The sequence below is a fragment of the Hydractinia symbiolongicarpus genome, chromosome 4 (genome assembly GCF_029227915.1).
Source record: "Hydractinia symbiolongicarpus strain clone_291-10 chromosome 4, HSymV2.1, whole genome shotgun sequence".
Taxonomy (NCBI): domain Eukaryota; kingdom Metazoa; phylum Cnidaria; class Hydrozoa; order Anthoathecata; family Hydractiniidae; genus Hydractinia; species Hydractinia symbiolongicarpus.
Genome location: NC_079878.1, coordinates 22,679,224 through 22,702,001, shown reverse-complemented (window position 1 = coordinate 22,702,001; position 22,778 = coordinate 22,679,224). Strand labels below are relative to the sequence as shown.

Below are 22,778 nucleotides of genomic sequence, written 5' to 3'. Positions count from 1 at the left end.
TTTTTTGTCTACTAGAAAAAATAAGTTTTGGACCGAGCAGCTGTAATAAAAGTTAGCTAAAAATGGCAATAAAAAGGCTTTGTACCCCCTACCCCCCGTCTTTCGTACCCCAGAACGTTTATAATGCGCAAAAACGTGTTACCGTAAAGATCCGAACAAGCGCCCTGGGTGCTTATCAAATTTTGGGATTTTTTGCATGGGCGCTTAATCGAGGGGGAGGGGTTGCGTAAAAAAAGCTGGGCGCTTATAAATTTTTCCTAATTTTGTACAAATTAAAGACAACGGTAATTTTCAATTTGTTTTTCATTCATGAAAATAAAAATAACCAAGAGATGTAACAATATAAAGTTTAGTCTTTCTAGGGTTCTCAATATAAGAAAGTAAAATTTTCAAAGGTGGCCGCTTATTCGAGGGGGGGGGGGGGGGGGCGCCTAATAAGTGCAGGACGTTTATTCGAGGGGGCGACTAAAAAATGCTGGGCGCTTAATCGGATTATTATGGCATATTTAATGCTTCATTAACAAAATTTTAAAGTACCAAATTATCAGCTTAAAATTGGCATGTTGTGGTATCCTTTTCATGCAGCTGAAAAAAAGTGAGTTGCGAAGGTATTGATGATTTGAAATGTTATTTTTTTCTTGGTTTGATGTAGCTAGCTACAGTCAGATAGATAGATAGATGCGCATATTTTACATAGCTAGCCTCACAAATATCGAGGGATATAACCTGTCTATTTTTTCCAGGAGGAGCCATGGATTTGACGGGGAGTCCTGGAGTATTTAATGCTCTCCTTGAACTACACAAACTCAATTAGGGTCAGCGCTCTGCCAGACAACTCTCCGCAACATCCAACGACCCACACAGTGCGCCATCTTCCCAATTTCCCTCACCTGGCTTGGGTTAACCCGGGGCTATGATAATAGCATAGCATATTAGCAATCATAGCTTTTAGCTAATAATGGCGGTCTCCCAACGGTAGGATCACTTGACATCTGTATAACTATTTCTTGTATATATTATGTTACTGTTAACTAAATAAATATCTATCCAATATTCAATTGCCCATATTGAATCGGCCCCAAGTCAGAAGAGGAAAACTCAATCCACAAGTATTAACAAAACTCTTTCTTTTTAAATTTTATTATGCTATTCTTAAATATTTCCTAAAACTCCAGTTGCTTCTTTTTTGTTGCATCGTGGAAATAAATTTAAGTTGCCAATCCAAAACTAAAAGGGGAAAATACACCTCTTCATTTACTCATTTGTGGTTAAAAACGTTTGTACTGTTTTTGCTAGCGTCTTTTTACTTCTAAATCTGAACTATTTTATCAAACAGTGTCTTTACCTAGAAGTTTTACTTTGTTTACCTACTTTCGCATGTTGTTAAATTTTCAACATTTAAACCTCTCAAAAAATTTTTCAAGAAGTGATCTATGTACGCCGTGTGAAGTCACGAATGACCAAGTGGACTTGGTGGTGACCGTAAATGTAATTACTGTTTTTGGGAGGTTAAGTTTGGACATATATAAAAATATTTAAAAAGGTAAAAAAATTTAGGGCTTCATCATTTTCTTTACAACCCTATGTTTTTGTATTGTGTTTCATGAGCTTATAATGTGGTATAGTTAAGTTATGATACATAAAAACTACTCTTGAATGACGCTTTAAGAATGTAAAACCACATAATAGACCTTAACTATTGAAGATATTATTTCAGTTTGTCTGTTCAGTGTTCATATTACTGTGGAAAGTTTATCATTTCTTGAACAGTTTTGATAGTTTAGTAGGCGACGTTTCGGGAGATCCTTCTCTCATCATCAGGCAAAGTAAAATGATTTTGAGCATGTATTTATATAATTGCAGAGGATCGAAATTCATAAAAATTAACCAATCAGAAACGAGCTGATAGTTACAGTTAATTACGGTAATTAACATTTTCGGACCTAGATGTAGGTAACTACTTCTTCTGTGGGCTGGTAATCAAATCTCAGGAAGTTGATACGAGATGCTGTTTATGTGTTTGTTACGTGCTACACTGTTGATGGTTTTTTAATCTTCCTGGCCGTTGTTCTGGATTCTCTGTCAATGATTTTCTTCTCATCCCAATTAAATTGATGACTTCTGCTTCAGCTGTGGTCCGCAATTTCGTTTTTCTTCACATCTCCGTTTCTCACTGTGCGCATATGTTCTTGTACTCATTGCTTAACCTTTCTTCTTGTTTCGCCTATATTGCATTGTTCTTTCAGGTTTATTTTTTCTTTTGGTTTAGACAAAGTGCTTCTTAGGGTGTCTTGACCTTAACTAAATTTCGTGTTTTTCGTAACTTTTGTGTTCAGTAATTTCTAATTTTTGACACTTTGGAATTTTCTCAGCAATATTAGTTCAAGGAAAATTACACCACAGTTTCTTGTTCACTCACATGTTTAAGCAACATATAGTTTGTTATTTTTAAAGTTATGCAAAATTACATGTAAAAATTTCCATTTTGTTTCCTATTAGCCAATCAAAAGTCATCATCATCTTTTTCACCTAAACGCAGAATCCTCTTTTTATCCAAGGTACTATTACTATAATGAAAGACATGTTTCAGCACAGTTTTTAAAATGATCTGATTGCAAAATATGCTTGACCTGGTTTGTCTTACCAAAGAAGATAATTAAGCCCTAAGATGAGTTAAGGACGTGTAATATTTTTGTATTTGTGTACTTAGTGTTATGAAGCTTTTAAAATTTTGTTTTTTCACCCTAATTCAAGGTAACTGAATTATGCAAGACATGTAAAATTTCTCCTACCTGATTATTGGTTGGAAAAATAACATATAAGATAATGACATTTTCCGGTATGTGTTTTTATGGCTAGGACTGGAAACTGTGATTTATTTTCTCTTGGCCTTGCATCAATCAAATTCTTTTGGAAACACTTTTGGAATGATTTGGCCAGATTCGAAAACTTTCATCACGTTTCTTGGTAAAATTGCCTAGTAAAATTACCAAATTTTTTAATTTTCTCACTTGCCGTTTTCTCACTTGCAGCAGGCCTAAATGACTTGAACATCAAACATTTGTCATGTTCACCTTGCTAAAGGGAAAATAAAATGATTTGATTGTTATGAATTTATCAACTGGCCAAAAAAGCCATAAGTACGAGAACAAGCTTGGGCAAATTTTTAAATACAATTTGTACTTTTCAAATGAAAACAATGCTTTTATTTATTGGGCTGTAAAGAAACTTTCGTTTCTAATCTAGGAAGGATTTTTAATAACTAAAAATCTCACTTTTGGAAAGATTTTAGCAACTTTTACATCAAAAACACAAAACGCCTGCTTCACCTCGTACAACACCACAACCCTTGATATTACTTTGCCAAAAAATCTATCAAATTTTGCCTAACCAGAAAAAATCCCTGAAGATCCGCCACTGGTCATCTGTTACAACAGTTCACAAGCCACCAGTTTCCTACATCTACCATCACTTGTAAGATCTGGCTATAACAGTTAGTTTTTTAGATTTTTGTTTCTCATAGTTATTCTTAGTACCTTGAAACGTAAAAACTGCTCCTTGTGACATTAACAAATGCATTTGTTAAAAAAAATTGTCTTTGTCAAAAAGCAGGTATTTTGGATCAACTAAATAAGTGATTATTTTTGCATCTTTTTAAGAGTGACTTGTTTGAAAGCAGTTCAAATATTGGTCCCTGCTTAATGGGCGAAGTTAAATTTTCCTCTAAACATATTCAAACTTATTAATGTAAAATACACAAACTTTACAAGTTTTTTGTTTTACTATAAATAGTCAAAGAAATAAAAAAAAGCCATGCATTATAAAAATACTTTGTTTTAATCAAATTCAACACATCGGGTTTTCCCCTTTGTTATGTTTTAATCATTTTCACAACATCGGGTTTTCCCTTTTGTACGTCATCGTACGACTTTCCATAAATAGAAACACACTTCGCTGTAAAATTTCAGTTATCATAATTTTATTAACATTCAAGTTGATGTGCAATTTATTATAAAAAAATAAAACAATTATGCTTGCTTGTTGCTTGTTAGTCGCACCGAAAGCTACGGAAATTGATAAACATGCAACCAATCACACCGAAGGAATAGGGGCTTAAAGATGGTGCGCCAATGTATATTCGACGCACAATAACGAAATCGTCATTTTGTGACGTCATGTGATCATTATTCGAGTATGCGGTGAGTCATTCAATTTCAGCAGTTCTTATGTCTCCCAAATATTTTCTAAAATTTAACTGACTTTAGCATATTCTTATTTTTTATTTTTATTTGTGATGTATCCGTAACTTAGCTTTCGAAAATTTCCAGAAAAGTTAAAATGGTGAAATGGTTACCTTGTATAAGTATCAGGAAAATAAAGTCGCATGTAGTGACGTGCACCTGTGTAATGTAGCTACATAGAGGTTAAACTTACGGACACTGAGAGTTGGGACCACGAACAAGTTTTCGCTACAACGACATTGTCATTTCTTTAAATGGAACTGAACAATTTTTTCCTGAACAAGTTAAATAGTATTATTTAATTTTTATTACTTGAAATCTTTCTTGATTTTTATTACAGTGGTATTACAAATGGTCGCTGGAATATTTGCACAAACTTCTTCTATCTGCATTACTCTTCTTGGATATATTACGTCATCGTTTGGAATAGTCTCCATTGCTACAGGCATCATTGGATTAGTGCTGTCATTTCGTATGCATTTAACTTGTTTGAATACAACTTTCATGGGATATTCCATAACAACTGCAATTTACGCCTTACCAATGATCGCGCTGATGCTTCCGAACAGTACCTTTGTGACTCCGTTCGTGTAGGCTGTATAGTGATTGCCAATAATATAGCCGATACAGTTATCTTTGTATCGTCGGTAATCGCAAGCGTGTTATGTTGCCTGAACAATGTTAGCTGTCGATGCTCAAAAAAAGTATTTGCTAAGTATATTTATTATTAAAATGCTACTGTTATTTCTTATTCTGTATCTCTTTAATAATAGCTGTATTCCGTCTAGTGCGATATATAAAGGACGGGCGAACCCGTGGATTTTTCCACGGGCAACAACTAGTCTCTTTAATAATAGCCGTCGTCTGTCTGTCTCTGCGCAGACCCCCGCTGAGTTAGTAAATTGTGCTACGGAAACACGAACATCAAATGCGATTTATAACGGATAGATGAACCAGTAGATTTTTCACAGGTCCCCAACTAGTCCATTTAATACTAGCAAAACGGCATTGAATCGTAATTTTGTGCTACGATGCACGAGATTGCTATGCAGGAAAACGTATGGCAGGCAAAAATCATCTGAGGATCCATTGATTCTTCCATGGGCTAACGACTAGACAATAAGTAAAAAAAATATTGGTGCAAGCTCGATTTTTCGGGTATCAATATTTTTATTTCCTCGCGGATTTACTTTCGCAGGAAACACTAAAATCTCAACAATTCGTAAACGTTAATCTAATATATGATCAGTTCCTCTCTACTTCTTATTTTAGCAACTACAGTTCAGATGTTAAACACTGCTGCGACTGTTCCTGACCAAACAAGTATCAACACGCCACTGCTAGAATGAGATTTCTCCATCTTCACAAACAATACTTAAGTCGAACCACCTCCACCATGTGTGGAATAAAAGCGCCAACAACTGTATTCGCTTCTCATCTTTTTCCTTCTCATCATATCAGACGAATGAGAGCTGCTTTATTGCGATGCATGCGTTGAAAGTAAAACCACACATATAGACTGTATTTTTTTGTCATTTGTTTTTGCTTTTTTAAGAAGCATTTTTTTTCTGCGCAATGTTACAATATATCATTTACGCATATTATAAGTTGTTAACCATTAGAATAAAATACCCTTTTTACTTATTTATATTTATATTGGATTACTTGAGGAATTTTGATTTAAAGTAAAATAAAATCAAAAAATCAAGAAAGCTAACAAGTCACGCAAGTGTAATAAAAAAGTTACACTCAACATATCAAAAACAGAAAGAAAAACAAACCAAGAATAACAGAAAGAAAAACAATCATACTTTTCAAAACGTTGCCATATTGATCCACGTTATCACATACTTTACCGTGAGCATGTCCAATGCGTTACCCTTAAAAGGACTGTCCAATAAAAAAATAATTTTTATTATATCAACTAATTAGTACTTATTATTTAAGAATATCTGCATCTTTTAAAAAATAATATCTTATATAATAATACGAAGTGTATGTGACGGTCATAGTGGATATTGGATATATTCCTTTAATGTCGCCGAAAAATGTCTAAAATGTTAAATTTTATGACGTTACAGCGCGATGTCAATAATACTACTTTAGCGACAATATCCTATATTAAATTAATGAAGGCATTACATTGTACCTAAAACTTTGAGGCCAAAGAACTTGGTAACGAAGTGGTGAAGTCATTTTTCGCCAGGTGGGTAACTAGGGACCACCTAGGACCAATTTGGGTAAGTTTCCCAAACCTCGGTCCCCAAATCCATTTCGGAATAGACGGGTTGATGACGTCATTAAAAGACCTTTAAACCTTAATATCTCTGCAACCGTTTGTAAAAAGTACATAATCCAATACATTTTTTTGATCAGGGTTTTAAGATCTATACGATGAAGGCAACAGGTATACAAATTTCTAAAAAAAAAATTTCGGTTTGGACGGGGCCATTGCTGACGTCAGCAAAATTTTTAAACCCTTATATCTCATTAACCGCTCATCAAAAGCACATGATCATATACATTTTCTTGATCAGCGCTTTAAGCTCTCCACAATAGAGGCAACGTGAAACAAAATCCTAAATTTATTTTAGTGGATGGGTTGCTGACGTCATTAAAATTTTTTATCCTGCCTGAGTGGATTTTTTTATAATATTATTACACTCATATAAGTTGTTTTCTTTTTTTCATTTCCCTTGTGAAGCATTTGACTGCCATTTTGTCTGAATAATTCCGCATGAATGAGCGGCTAAGCACACATGTTTTCCGTAGAACAGTGGTGGAGAAAAATGAAAACAAAACGCGCTAGCCCGTTAAAGAATACACCAGAACAAAAAACCTTATTGACTTGTCTCATTTTCGTTTATAATTTGTTAAATCAGTTAATACCACAGTGTAGCAAATATTTGGTAATTTCTTACAAATACTTTATCAGATTTCACAGGTTCTGTTATTATTTGCTAAAGGCGCTTCGGTAAAAATAAAAATTGAAGATCAAATATGAAAGAGGCCGCTTAAGCGCGACATTACGCAATATTCCCTCGAACTCAAACTATAGAACATCAGTATGACCTGCGTACGGCGTACGGTTGTAAAAACAACATTAAAGCTAAACAAAGATAATGATACATATATAAGAAATTTATATAAAAAATTTGGCAAATGTTTTTGGACTGTACACACTGTCTCTAATCTAGCCTCCATCTTTATTTTTTATTTAAAAGATAGTGATCCGTGTGGTGCTGGCAGAAATCGAGCGTGCTAAACAACAAAAAAATGAAAGTCAGGCATAATATATCTTGACAAGGACACTGCTATTTCGCGTGTTCAAGATCAATAATCAACACAGCACGTATGTTTGTAGTGAAATTTAGTATTAAGATTTCACTAGTGAGCCAAATTTAAAGTTTGGTAAATTATTAATGAAGCTTTTGATGAATTTACTTATTAATGAATATCAAAATAGTTTTTGTTTGAAAGTTTTATACAACAGGAAATACATGTGCATATTTTATTCCTTCGAATAGTTCTAACGTATTAAAGTGTGACTATCTTTTTCATTCGAATTCTAGACGTGTGATTCCTGTAGAATAGGTCCATCCTAGCATATGTAAAATTAAAAAAAAAAATCCCACAACAAAACTCCTGTTTTATCTACAGATGTCGTGCAAGCACAACAGTCGCTCAACTAGACAACTGCATAAGATATCAACCATATTCTCATACTGAACGTTGAGCAGAAAGGATCAATTACCATTTATATAGTCTCTGACATGAGGTTTAAAACCAAGATTGCGCACTGGAGGCTAACATTCAACCACAAAACCAAAAGTTGGTGCAGACAGTATGGACAACAGTTCCATGTAATTCGATAGTATTAGACAACTCACGGTGGGCTCCATGGATACGGAATAAAATGAAACTACTGTCAATGTCGAAAATAATGCGTTTGATTTAATTAAGAACTTTGCATCGCAAGAATTTTACTTACTATAGGTCCATCTCAGTACTACACACATATGTGAAATAGAATTTACATATGTTTTGTTGATAATGATGTTATACACAAAGTAATTTAAGTTTCAAAACGGTCCATCAACAAATCACGCGGTCAAAACGTCAAATACGGCTCGCGCGTTCTATAGTAGGACTTCTCCTGATTTTCCGTGTGCAACGACACCTTAATCATTTTGCAGTTGATACTAATTCTACGCTTATAAAGATATCAAAACATTCTATACTACGGTAAACAAAGAATTGAAGAAGTGTTTTTATTGACGAAACCTGTCTTGGAAACAGAAATGCAAATATATTTTCCTTACATTAATTGTAACCTGCTCTCTTTAGTCCATCTCAGCTATATATGGGGCTTGATGATAAGACAAAGTATGTCTTCTACTTGCTCCAGTCATTATTTGCTTGTAAAAACGAAAAACATAATGTAAAAATTGTGATGATAAAAATGATGAAAAGTAGTTTATCGTTTCATCTCCCATTTAAAACTAATTCGTTGCGTCGACTTGATTGACTTTCATTGCGTTTTACGGAGTCTAAAATGCTTTATTTTCATTGTTTTCGATATCTACTTTCTCTAAACGAGAATAAAAATTTGATAAAGCTTTGATGCGCTTAATTACGGGTGCCCTTATAACCAAGTGCGCTTGATTACGGCATTTTACAGCATGAGCTATAGTAGGCCGTTTTAACACTAAATGCAAACCCTTATTTTTTTACCATTCAGTGATATCTGATTTCTAAAAAAATATTATTGGGCAGAAAAGTTCTAGACCTTTTCTAGTGTCGACCCTGCAAATGAAAGCGAACAAGATTCCCAGTACTCTATCTAGGATTTTGATTAGATGGTGAAGAGAAAGCTCAATTTACGAAAATAACCTGCAGTCAGGCACCAATGACAAAAACAACAAGATTTTTTCCTGACCTTAGAATTTTTAATATAGTTTTTTTTTTAATCCATAAATATTTCAAATCCTTTTTATAATTGAATCTATTTAAGTTTATTTATCGATCGATAAAAAACGGTTAATTTAACAAATACGACATCTCTCCAAGGTTTTGAATGAAAACACTTGTGAGAAATCTTTTGGTATTAAATCAAACAAAATAGTTCCAACAAGTTGTCGCATAAACAAAAATGTGATTCGGTGATGTTTTTATTCGTGCATTAAAAGTTAATATAGATCTGTGTTTTACACGCTTCCAACTATATAACAGTGATAAAAGAATTAAAACATAAAATATTTAATATTGATTAAAGGAAGAAAAGATTAAGAAGATATGACATAAGCGGCAGGTCAGTAACATTTTTTGTAGAAATATTTAAATAGTCAACATTGTAAGTGTTTCTCTATCATGGCTATATAAAAATATGAGTTCGACAATTGCTTGCGAATCCTGTTCTGTTGGAATGATTATCACAAAAAGAATTCTTAATTTTTATTTGTCATCAGACTTTCCCAAGGTTTCTTTTTTCCTCGTTCAACAAGGGTCCAACTTGCCCAATCACGATAAGAAGTTAAAGACAGTATTCTATTTTTTAATTCTTATATAAAAGGGAGATACTTCCCTATACATGTCATATTTAAGTTAGTTTTCTAGCTAGTTTTATACCAAGAAAATGTTAATAAATAATTAGACCTTGTGACAAATTAATTCTGCAGATAATGCAAGTAAACACGCCATATTTGAACTACTTCGCCGCAAAGTAAAAATCAGCTCAAAACATCTTAATTGTTTTTATGTTATTCTGTGTTTTCGCATGTGTATTTCGTAAAACAAAAACAGTTATGAAAATGATTTATTTTTCAAAATCTGCACTTATAACTAGGTCGACTTTGAAATTTAAAAGGCAATCCTCCAGAAATAACCTGGCAATTCATGTCATTTTGACTTCTGTTTTAAACTGAAGCATAACATTAGAACTCAGAAATTAATTTAATGTGACAATCACCACTTACTCCCTAAAACCAAATTAAAAAAACAACAACAATTACACACGCTGATTTAGCTGTCCAAAGATCTACAGGACACATTTGTAAAGCAGATTGTTATCTAAAATGTAAATATCCTGTATTGATAATATATAAATAAATAAAGAGAGCAAAGGATTTCTATATCTTTAGTTTTTAGAACCGTGAAATTGCATTTCTAGGAAGTAACGATTATATGTATTTTATGGTTAGTTATTTGTTGCAAAAATAATATTTTTGCATTCAACGAATCATACTTTTAAATTCAACGAATTATTTTTTTGAATTCAACGGCTTTTTTTAACATTCAACAAATTATTTATATTCAACTAATTATTTATATTCAACAAATTATCTTGAGAAATTAAATCAAATCTCAATTTTTCGAAGTGAAATTTAATCTCTAGTCAATACAAAATCTATTTTTTCCTGCCACAATATTATTCCTCTAGTCAAGATTTGGAATCAACATTTCTCGTCCCTTTTTATTAAACGAAGTTGTTTAGGACACACCCTTAAAAACTAGCATGATTAACTTCTTGTATTTATAACATTCAACAGGGTCAAGAAAACGTATGGTTACAGAATTTCACATTTCTTAAGCAAAAAAAATAAAACAGTACAAAAAGCTCTGCTAGAAAAATCTATTCCTACTTAAAGTAATTCAAGAAAAAAACTGCCTAAGTTAACACAAAAATGGACCTTAGAATGGCAAGTCAAAATTCCAAAACAAATGTCAATATTTGAAAAGCTCCTCTCTCTCTTCCTGTTCAGCGATCAAAAGAAAAAATACAGTAGAAACAAATAAATGTGTTTGTCTCTATAAACTAAAAAACTAGTTAAACACAGTCCGACATTCCCAAAATTTATGAGCCATGTTATCGCTTCAGTGCACTCTAATGAAAACAATGTCATAGTATTATCAAATATAATAGTTATTTTTCCAAGCCCAAAGCCAAGAATAGCAGGTGCTCCTGTGGCAGACACCATAAATAGCTCCAGCTGTTTTGAAGAGTAGTGCTGTAAATAGTTGATGAAATGCTGCATTAGACTCCCTCAAGTCAAGTTCTGTTTCACTAATATAAAAATAACCTGTTATGTCACTGATACCTAGTTCCCTCACGCGTCACCATGCAGTCCAACAACATTAACGCTATATCTCTCCACTTAAAACTCAAGCTTCAAAAACACACTAAAATCTCCTCTTCCATTTTTATCTTTGCTCTTCCACGAATAGAATCCTCAAACTCAGTACGAACAGTATATATTTCCACCTTCGTTTGATTTTTGTGTCTCATCATACTTTGTGTATCAAGAAAACACCATCTAAAGATTATGCACGAAAAGACATATATTTTGGTCCATGTTTCTATTTTTTAAATATTGAATATGCAAAAGGCATGACAGAAGAATACATCTTCTAAATTCGCCTTCATATTCCATAATTTATCATAGTTGCAGTTGCTTTTTTGCTCTTTTATTTGTTCTACAAACTGATGAAGCAGCAAACTCCAGTCCATCACTTACGTCACTGTTGGTAGGTATAACGTGCTTTTCCGCGACAATGACGTCAAATATAAATAAGTAAATATTTTGTTTTGTATACCGCGGAACAGATTTTGCATTTTCAGTAATTTACCAACTTTCAATTTTTTATGTGCAAAAATAACTTGTAAAAATAATCCGTTGAACGCAAAAATATTCATTGAATTATAAAAATTTTAATTCGTTAAATGCAAGAATATTCGTTGAAAAAAAAAAAAAACGTTTTTGCAACAAATAACCAACATAGTAATTGTTCACCATTTTTCATATATTTATATTTTTAGGCAAATTGTGAGAAAGAAGAAATGTCAAAAAAAGCTAACAAGAAAGTACAGGAAAAGAATAACAAGTATGTTTATTAAATGTAGCTTTCACATTGCTAATAAATAATTCTTGTGTTTAACCAAAAGAACAACAGGATAACATTTCTCCTTAAATCACATCATAGGAGCAAATAAATTGGTGATGAGAATTATCCATATTTATATTTTAACTATTCATCTACATTTATATTTCTAAAAATTTTCCCTAATTTTTTAGAATAAATTGGGAATGGTATGAATTGTTTGAAATCCCTGATGTATATGACCAGAAACAACCTTGCCCTTCATATTACACTTGGATGGAGCCAACTATAACCTTTAGGAAATACAAACCATTTAAAGGCTTTTCCTACATCACAACCATTGAAAATGCCTTTCTAATCCTAAACAATGGAATTACCTATGAGCCATTAACTACCTTCTCAGTTGTAAAAGAGCAGAAATTGCATCCTTTACATAACGAAGGTGTATTAGTTGTCTCTCCAACGTTTGGTTTGGGACAAGCTGCAAAGAATTCAAAAGGTAACGTCCAGTTCACGAGCTTTGACCTCAGCATGTATTCTGATTGTAATTTCTATATTGTGGAATTCCTTAAATACAAAAAGCAGCAAACGGTGAGAGTATTAACAACAACAAGGAAATACGACTTACACCAAATAAATATCAAGGAGGAAGGAGGTCCTATATTTTTAGACGAGGATGATGGTTTTTTTGTAGCCCGAGAATTCTTTTACAAGGATACTGACCATAAGGTTACCATTGAAGTTCTTGTTGATAACATATCATTCCGTTCAATGCAATATGTTTCCTGTCCAAACCCAGAATCTGCCCTTAAGGGTGATGTATACGAAGGAAAAATTGCAGCGTTTGATTCTGACTTAATTGGTCAACTATTTTATTGCTTATTGCTGCACCAAAACAAATCTTCCAAGCATAAATACAATGTTTGTTTCAACATTGATATCGTCAACTTGATGAAAGCAATAAAAGAGTCGCAGAGAAACGTAAACGCTGCTAACTTTGACATCAGTGAAATTGGTCTATTTCCAACAGACAATCCCAACAAATGCTTAGCATCTGTAGAGCTTGACAATGTCATCCAATCTAACACACATTTGAATCTGAGAGATTATGATACTATCAAAAAAATGGCAAAGATGTATCGATTTATGCACCAAAGTCCAGATGGTTTTACTATTGTAGCAACGTTGCATAAAGCGTATGTGAAATTTTTAAGAGAGTGCGCTTATGGTGCGAAAAGAAATTTCTCGACAATGATGACCTGTTTACTGAATCATTTCATGACAGAAGAGCAAGCAAACGATGTCAAAGCTGCAATCGTGGAGTACATACGAAAACAAGTCACTTTCGGCACAGGGAAGTATTAAAAAGTCCTGGAATAATATATTCTGCATTGACAATATCATATTTCATAATAATTAAATGTTTTGTAATTTTTAAATTAAAATAAATTGTAATTTTTACGACGTGGGATATTAGAAAGTCTATGTTAACGAAGTAAAAATATTCAGCCATTAAAAAGCCGAGAACGTGATCATAAATTGCAATGTTTGACTTCTTTTCTTTTTCTTCTTTGCAAAAAGCTTTTATTAAAAATAGAAAATTGTTTTTGCGCTGTTGTTGTTGTTTTTCTTGTTATTTATTAGTGTCTTTACTTTGTTTCACTTTTTGTAAATGTCTGTTTTATTTTTGGAATTAAAAGCACCTTGCATTCTTCTTGTTATCCTACCAATTCTTAAGTTAACTATCCTAGTGTTACAGAACACTAGAATACGTAACTAAGTCAGAAATTCAATCCAGCATATCGACATAAAAAAGTTGAATCGAGACAAAAACAAAAAAAATCATTTTACATCGTATCCATCCCCTTTCCACAATATGGCGATGCAATAAAACTTCTTCATATCTCGTTAGACGTCTTTTTGCTTCATTATTTACATTTTAACTAAGCGTTAATTTTTTTATTAAATATAAAAACCAACAAAAAAAAGCAGGCAGAGTATAAAACAAAATGCCATGATACTATATAATTCGAACACGCAGGGGACTAAATTTTTTGTTCGAATTAACGAATGTTCAGATTATCGGAAGTTCAGAAAAAACAAGAATTTTAATAAACGTTTGAAGGTGTTATGCTAATAAAACTTTATCATAACTTTACTACAACTTTTTATGAAAATCTTTTAACGTTGTTTGCTTGGTGATGGGCAAGGCCTCCAAATTCCTTGTACACTTCATTTAATTGATAAATTAAAAGAAATTTTGCCACCATTGATGCAATAAAAATGAATAAAAATGAAAACGTTTTTTTTTTATCTTCCCTTAAGATTTTATTTATCGATACACAAAATTTCGAATTAGGGAGCATAATGCATCTTTGGGACTAAAAAATTGTTCGAATTAGCAAAATGTTCGAATTAGCGGAGTTCGAATTAAGCAGCTCAAAATATAAGACTTTATTAAACCAAACTCAAGGGACTTTGGGAATTTGTTCGAAATAACGGAAAGTTCGAATGAAGCGGCATTCGAATTAACGGACGTCTACTGTATACTGACACAAAAAGGCATAATACAAAACACTCTAACGTAAAACAACTAAAATTGTAACAAAAAAACTGTACACCACAATACATGAATACCCTGAGGAAATACAAAAAATACACACTACATAAACTCCCTAAGGGAACACTTAGGTACACAGTGGAAATAAAACACGATAGACTAAATAAAACTACATACACAACATGAACTAATTAAGTTAATTGACATAGAGCATAAATCTATATTTAAACACAACTTGAACAACAAATAAATAAACTAAGGACATCCACTTAAGAGAATACATAGAAACACAACTAAATTAGTTTTATGTTCTCAAATTATCCTACGTAATTATCTCAAATTATGCTAGGTCGCAAATTTATATTTCAAAATATTCCAAATAAAGAAATTTCATTTGTTTTTTCTCGCGATAATTTTCAAATCATACGCCGTAAATAATAAACCAAAATTAAACTGTTATTATATAAACCACCTGTATTCTCTGAATTAAAAAAATACTGTCCTCGTTAGCTAAAATGAATTGGCCAACTATTGTTTTTTTATTACGGCCAGAAAGATTTCACCTACTACATATAGCTTCTTTTTTGGTAAACAAACAACCTTTAAAATGTTTCAACCTCATATATCCGATATTTTGCACTTCTGATACCAATGACTTCACTATTTTTTTTCTTTACTTGGAGCATATTTAAATGCAACGTTTTACAAAAAAGTACCAAATTTAATGACACGTGCGTCAATATTTCTGGAAGAACCTTTTTTCTATCTTTATTGTCTTTTTTATCTTTACGTTTGTTATTCCAGTGACACGATCCTCAATTGGTAATATGTTGTCATCACCTTCCTTGGTATTAGTTCTTGATATATAAATATTTTGTATTTTTTTGTTTATTTTTTTAGAATATTTATTACATCTTTCGGTTCTAACCATAAAACGAAGCTCTGACCACCTCTTTTTTGGTTGGGATATTTAAACGTTTGAAAATCCAATTAGTTACCGTAGTTGCTTTCACAGATTTGCACGTAAACATTCAACACGTCACAATCATTGAAATTATGCACTGTACAAATAGATAGTAGTTTATTAAGGGTACTTGCAGTTACTTGAAATTTCATTTTGTAACATGTGTATTGAATACTGATGTTATTATACCCATCAACAAAACGGACAGTTCTTTTCCGAGGATCACTATTAGACGGTACAGCAACGAAAATAATAGTCCAGTCATTCTTTCCTAAAATTTAAGGAACCGAATCGTGCGTAGCTGGAAATTGATTTAAAAGTCCCTTCAATATGTATATTTGCAATATGCAATACTCCACTTACCCAGTACTTGATCATTTTTAATGGAAAGTGGGATACCTAAATTCGAAAACTACAGGCAAAATGTAGGGAAATTGGACTTATACCGTTTATGCTCTGTTGTTAAATCTGACAAAAGCCGTCCCAAAAGCGATTAGAGCTTATGATGAAATATTAGCCATTTTAATATCGGGAAAATAGGTTAAATAAGAACACGTGTTTACAATATATCTCTGTTTATCTCTTTCTCTCTATTCACTATCATAACTCTCGTGTCATCAAAATTGTCCCTCTTCTTCTGCCCAAGTCCTCTTCATCGTCCATGTCTTTACGACATTACAATCATCAACAGTAAACATTTTATACAACAATAAGTGACTTTAGAATAATACCAATTATCTGTTCAACCAATAACAGATATATCATGTCATGAACAAGCGAACTAGGGTATGTTGCAACAACTATAGATGTCATCGACGGGCAATGATAAAAATCATCTCATGACTATTTATTAGTTGAGGGGATAATTAAAGGATCGAAATCAATCAATCATATTGCAGCATTTAAAGTAACATTTTACGAAATTGGATGGAAACAATAGAATTAAATTAAAATCTTTACTTTTGTTAAAAGTTTGCTCTCTGTTACGTTTGCCTCGAAGCCTTTTCCACTTTTTTTTAATATTCCCTTTGCGAAATGCGGATAACCATATATTTCTGAAAGTTAATAAGAAATACTATTGATATAAATGAGTACTTCTGTCTATACATGATTTCTTTCACCTTTCTTCCTGTCCAACCAAACTTTCGGTCTATGATCTTTTTATTACCTCAGTCAATAATATGATTATTCTTCCATTTATGGTCCACAATGACTTCTTTGTGTGTACTTTTTGTGCTCTTATACACGTTGTTTGAGCATTCGTTTCATTTTACAGACATAAAGAGCATCACAATTCTGAGAAAGAATTTTGCAGACAATATTACCTTGATTCCATAGACATTCTTTGTCTTTCGAATGCGATAGTATATTACGTAGCGTGTTTAGATTGCAATATATAATATTACTAGTGTTAACCTAGAAACAAGGCAACTCTACTTTTTGAACACGTTCTCATACATATAATTGTTGTTTTGCTGGCTAGCTTTTAGCACCTACGAAATAGATATGCAAAACCCATCCATGTATCTATTTATGAGCCCCAAAAGAACAAGAACCACATGGGTGCCGATAACAATAAATGCCAGTTAATTCTCGTCGCCGTTTGTCTGTAAAGACGAGATCTCGAAATCATTAAAAATTCCAGATGAGATTGCTAACAATTTTTACAATTGCAACAAACCTTGCGAACACGAAAATCTGAATTTACGTCTATCTCGACGAGCAACGACACAGTTTCAAGTACTTTGACATTTTTCGGATATTGCAGACAAAAAAGAAATCACGATCTCATGCTTGAGATGACTGCTTTGGTTGCGATAGTGTTACTTGACTGAAATGACACCAAAGTTTGTTTTACAAAAATGCCTAAAGAGAGTGATGCTTTTTTGATTTAATTTGTCGATTTTAATTTGTTAAAGTCGCGATTTTAAATATATTTAACTTCTAAGATTTGCCGAAAAAAACGTCCACCAATCTGGTTTTTTTTATATTGTGTCACTTTAATTTTTATTCCTAATTCACCATTTGTCTTAAATTTGCATGAAATTTAACATTTTTCTTCTGTCTCGAATAAAACTAGGATGCTAAATCGACTAAGACAGTAACCAGTTAAAATAGATAACTCAATGTTTGAGTAGGGGAAGGCACTTGCAGGGATAGTCTTAATGTAATGGTAAGGGGAACTGGAAAATTTTTAGAGAAGTGTAGAAAGACGTGATGATAATGTTTAAAGTGAGTTGATCGGCTGAATTATAACAAATAAAAATCTGAATGATAAACGATCAAGCGTATTTGATCAACGAAAATGCTTGTACCTATTATGAGTAAAATATTTTTTATAAGTAACAGCAATAGCAGTAGGTAATTGTGACTCAATGGTCTAGTGGTATGATTCTCGCTTTGGGTGCGAGAGGCCCCGGGTTCAAATCCCGGTTGAGCCCCTAATTATTTTCAAAATTGCATATTTTACAAACATTTTTTTATCTAAACACTTAATATAAGATGCTTTTGTGTTTATACAAAATAAATGTGCAAATTAATGAGAATAAAAAACAAATATAGGCTCTATACATGGTCTAACATTTCTATAATAGTAATTCAATATTTCTCGGATCTTCTTCATACTTTTTCCATTCAATGGACGATCAATACTGCCGTTATATATTAAAATAAAATTTTCAGAGTCGCTTTTAACACAAAACAACATTCACTTCAGTCTGTTTTTCTTTTTGATTGATCACTTTTCTATAAACGATTAAACGATTTCTTTAGCGTTCAAGTCGAGTTATTCAATATTGTTGCTGCTTTCTTTAAAAATATCCCCACTTAAATTATTCTACTTAGTCTACTTAGTTTGTGTGTAACAGTCGCAATTATTCATTGGGCGCACGCTTTTGCAAGACTTGTACAAGTTGTAATTTTTTTTGAACAATTTAAGAGAATCAACGTTTGCTGTAGCATTTAAGCAATAAAAATTTTTAAATGTACGAAATTATTTTCATTAAAATTAAATTTAATGATTGAACTCAATTGTCCAATTAATGTTAATGAATCGTTAAATTTTTTTCGTAAAATCATAAAGAAAATAAATACTGGTAATATAAAGAAGCGAATTAAAGATAAAACTGATACGATAGATATGTAAGTTTAAAATTTGTGCAAGTACTTGTATGCTATTCCATATTTTTTTACGTGTGTTACCGTACTAGTCGCTAACCCATGGCAAATTCGGAAAGAATTCCACTCTTGCTATCCACAGCTACCATCTTTGGATCATAAAGAGATGGCCATCATTATAATATAGAGACGATCAGCGATGAAAACAGGTAACAAGAGATATAGTTCTTCCTCAATCTTTTTTCCGTGACCTAGTTCTTTTATTCTGCTTTCGTCATTGTATTCACATTGTCAAGCTCCATCGTAACCTTTCCGTCTCCTTATGCCATTCTTTCTGTTCACTTTCCTTTTGGTCATCAAATATCAAGCCCTTTTATCATCAGACCGCATCAGATTTTGATACAGCATAAATCTTTAATAGATAAATTTTTCTCTCGGTGGTTCATAAGCTAAGTTCTTTCGTCAGCCCCATGTATGGTATTGTTTTTGGAGGTTTTAGTACCTTTTCACTTTTTTTCCCTGCATTGCTGTCAGTATCTTTCTCTGCTTTTCTGTTTTTTTCGTCCAACAGTCTAAATTGTATGTTATGGAACCTACTACAGTTTTTTCATGCAGTAGCAGTACGGTTTCTGTTGTCATACTCCCAACTAGTTCTTTCTTTCCAATTTTGCTTCCTTCCTTTATATTAGTTTCACCTTGTGTTTCGATTTCATCTATCTGTGCCTTAATTTTTCCATTCCCTCCAATTTATTTCCCCAGGTATTTATACTTTTCTATTTTGTCGATCCACCCTTTTTGCTGTATATTACTGCTTCTTTTTTTTCCCTTTCTATCGGTTCTTATTTCATGAATCATGAATCTTTTCTATGTTAAATTTTTTTTTTATTTTCATCTCTGCAAGGTTCTTTCCTACTTCCTCTATTGTCTCGTTATCTTAACTGGTCCTCTATCATCTACAAAATCCAGCGTTTCAAATTCCATGTTTGGTGACATGATTGTTTTTGTTGACTTTTCTCGTACTTCGTCTAATATTGAGGTCTTGCTGCAGCACAGCTATATTCTGAATAATGTTTCTTGTTTCACCACGCTTCCAACATTTATTTCTTCTGTTTTTCCAAGTGGTGTAACAATTATCGTTACTTTTTGGTTAAGTTTTGGTTAAGTCCATATATTAACACTTCCTCTTTTTTCCTAATCAATCCTTTATCAGGTGTATGATACAGTACTATAGCCAAAGTTTATCAAAGCGCACTTCTCTGCATCAGCAAACAGCATATGTCTTCCTTTTTTGCAACCTATTTTTGTCCATTATTGTTTTGTGGATCATTCTTTTTAATGCTTATTTATTTCCATTGTGTCCTGTATCTTTTGTAGTACAATCTTTTCAAATCTTTCCCTACGATAGTTATAAAAAACAAGAATAAATTTGTCACAAGTCAAACCCTTACATGTCAAGTGGATCATTGAGATGTACCAGTACTTGCAAGGGCGTAATGATTTGGTTTTTAATGGCTTTAAAGTAGCAGGTATCACTGAAGTCGTAGAAGAGGCTAACTAATTCTATCATAGAATTGACAACCCACTCCTCGCCTCTTGAAATGAAAAGAACTAAAAGAACATTCGTTGTTTGACTTAAACGATTTACTGATGTTGAGTTGTATGATTGTTTCATGTTTGTTTAAACACAAAATATTGTTTCTTTTTGTTTCCATTATGTTTTTTATGTCCCCGATTCTTTTTTGTAATCTTCCTTGCAATTTATTAAGGCGGTAAGAATAAAAAAAATTTAGGATAAAAGAAAAATGTCGGGGTAAATTCTTAGTTGGGTATAAATAAATCGGGGAAAAGTACTGGTTGGGAAAAAATAATGGAGGAAAATTTTGGTCGGCAAAAAATTAAGTCACTTGCACAAAATTTAGTCACTTTTCTCTGAATTTTTTTCCCCTGAAAAGGTATTCCCTTTCTGTTTTTCAACAGTCTCTTTAGGCCCTTATTCTTACACACTGACCTTATTCGCATGTTCTCCCACTGTTGAGGTATCTCTAGCGTTCTTAGTATTTTGTTAAATAGTACCCATATTGATCTTACAGTTTCCTCTTCACCTTCTTTGATCATCCCATTAAACTATCATTTCTTGATATAGTTTGTCGAGTTTAATTATTAAATTCAAGATTTCAATACATTTGTCGAAGAAACACCAATCCTTTTATTTTTTTTTCAAAAAATTTGCAATTTGCACTGTTCGAGATAAAATGTGTTTTTCACAAGTAAAATCAAAGAATACAACACAATAAAGTTTTCGATTCAATAAATCATATTTGACAAAATAAATTGTGTATCGCCGGTATAATTGCCGTGTTTTTCATAAGAAAGTGGGACAAACATGCCGTAATTTTTTAATAAACTATTGAATTTTTTTCTCTTTTCTTGTCAATGGAACCTAATTTTTACATATTTCAACATAATTATCAATATAGTCATTGTCGATTAGCCATACAAAGGAAAAAGGGAAGCATATCTTGTTTTAGATATTTCGATTGGGTAATATGAAATAAACATTTCTGTCTAAAATTTCCATGAAACTCAACATTTGCATTGTTTTGAATCACAGCATACTTTAACAGATAAATACAATAACCAATACGAACAAGTAACTCAATGTTTAAGTATGAGGCGGCAGTTAGTTTGTAACTATAATCTTGTAACATTGTAGGGACAGCAGGAGGGGAATAAGTTTAGGGAAGCGCAAAAATGGTAATGCTTAAAGTGAGTTGATCGGCTGAGTTAAAACAGAGAAAATTCTGAATGATAAGCGATCAAGCGTATTCAATTAATGAAATAACTTGTACACATTATGAGAAAAATATTTCTTATAAGCAAGCAATAGCCCTAGATAAGTGTGGCTCAATGGTCTAGTGGTATGATTCTCGCTTTGGGTGCGAGAGGCCCCGGGTTCAAATCCCGGTTGAGCCCCAAATTGTTTTGAAAATCAATAACCATTTGTTTCATAAACACATCAGAGCGCAGTTATGCTTTTGTTTGTGCAGAATTTCTTAATTTTTTTAAAATTTCTTATTTAAGTTGATCTCAAGGGTGCACGCAGCAAAGTTTTCAATAGCAGGTAATATACAAATGTGTGTAACAGAGGCAATTATTCATTATACTCTGGATTGTACTAGAACTTGGAAAAGTTCTAAGATTTTTAAAAAGATTTGAAACATTTCACTCTCGCTACTCACAGCTGCCATCTTTTGACTACAGACAGATAATCGTTATTATAATAGCGAGTCGATATGCCAAAATCCAGCGTTTCAAATTCCATGTTTGGTGACATGATTGTTTTTGTTGACTTTTCTCGTACTTCGTCTAATATTGAGGTCCTGCTGTAGCACAGCAGGATTGTACTAGAACTTGGAAAAGTTCTAAGATTTTTAAAAAGATTTGAAACATTTCACTCTCGCTACTCACAGCTGCCATCTTTTCACTACAGACAGATAATCGTTATAATAATATGGAGTCGATATGCCTGTGATTGAAACAAGGAAAGGGAGATCAATTTTTAATATTGTATCCATCTCCTTTTTGCTGGAGAACAAACACTGTCAAAAGGAAAATGCAAAAAAAGAATAGCTTTTCTAAATAATCTAACCTTTCTTATTGTTTACGTGTTTGTTTATAATTGGCAATGGCTATATATTCCAGAATAAAGAAATGAGTAACTTTTGTGATATATTTTTCTTCATCATTACTTGAATGCTACCATGTGTTTTTTAACATGGTAGTTTCATTTCTGCAACAAAAAGATGTATGTATCAAATGTTAGAAAACGTTGTTGTAAAGTTGCATACATTGAAAAAATGAGACTAAAAACATACAAATTTGCTGGTGCTTAGCTGATACTTATCTATATTTTAAACATCTGGTAACACAATTAATCTTTTAGTAGTTACTACTGATGGAAATCATCAAAATAATTAGAATTTAACTTGCCTTGGACGACGCATCATGTAGATACACT

At 32.5% G+C, this 22,778-nt stretch overlaps 2 protein-coding genes and 2 non-coding genes across 5 annotated transcripts; all 4 read left to right on the top strand.

The window, feature by feature from the left end:
- The first annotated feature begins 3,971 nt into the window (after positions 1-3,971).
- Positions 3,972-6,206, top strand: LOC130640680 (uncharacterized). 2 transcript variants are annotated; one of them, XM_057447197.1, is made up of 3 exons: positions 3,972-4,199; positions 4,582-4,956; positions 5,514-6,206. In XM_057447197.1, the coding sequence occupies exons 1-3, from the start codon at positions 4,195-4,197 to the stop codon at positions 5,554-5,556; spliced, it is 423 nt and encodes a 140-aa protein (XP_057303180.1). In that variant the 5' UTR covers positions 3,972-4,194; the 3' UTR covers positions 5,557-6,206. The 2 variants fall into 2 exon arrangements, with proteins under 2 accessions (XP_057303180.1, XP_057303181.1); XM_057447198.1 differs by having other exon boundaries at positions 3,978-4,199; positions 4,582-4,945; positions 5,514-6,202.
- A 3,421-nt stretch (positions 6,207-9,627) lies between these two features.
- Positions 9,628-14,107, top strand: LOC130642334 (uncharacterized). The gene is made up of 6 exons (XM_057449422.1): positions 9,628-9,783; positions 10,411-10,436; positions 11,177-11,242; positions 11,684-11,765; positions 12,058-12,122; positions 12,314-14,107. Exons 1-6 carry the CDS (start codon positions 9,628-9,630, stop codon positions 13,482-13,484), a joined length of 1,566 nt encoding a protein of 521 aa, XP_057305405.1. The 3' UTR covers positions 13,485-14,107.
- A 3,905-nt stretch (positions 14,108-18,012) lies between these two features.
- Positions 18,013-18,084, top strand: Trnap-ugg (transfer RNA proline (anticodon UGG)). Its single transcript has one exon. It is a non-coding gene; the product is annotated as a tRNA-Pro (tRNA).
- A 3,577-nt stretch (positions 18,085-21,661) lies between these two features.
- Positions 21,662-21,733, top strand: Trnap-ugg (transfer RNA proline (anticodon UGG)). Its single transcript has one exon. It is a non-coding gene; the product is annotated as a tRNA-Pro (tRNA).
- The last annotated feature ends 1,045 nt before the right edge of the window (positions 21,734-22,778 follow it).

Bases quoted from the DNA above. Each gene is read 5' to 3' on its own strand.
- LOC130642334 (XM_057449422.1), top strand. From the start codon at position 9,628: ATGAGTTCGACAATTGCTTGCGAATCCTGTTCTGTTGGAATGATTATC. The intron at 9,784-10,410 runs GTATTCTATTTT...TTGCATTTCTAG, and splicing joins ACGATAAGAAGTTAAAGACA to GAAGTAACGATTATATGTAT. The intron at 11,243-11,683 runs GTAGTGCTGTAA...AATTTATCATAG, and splicing joins AGCTCCAGCTGTTTTGAAGA to TTGCAGTTGCTTTTTTGCTC.
- LOC130640680 (XM_057447197.1), top strand. The intron at 4,957-5,513 runs GTATATTTATTA...TTCTTATTTTAG, and splicing joins TCAAAAAAAGTATTTGCTAA to CAACTACAGTTCAGATGTTA.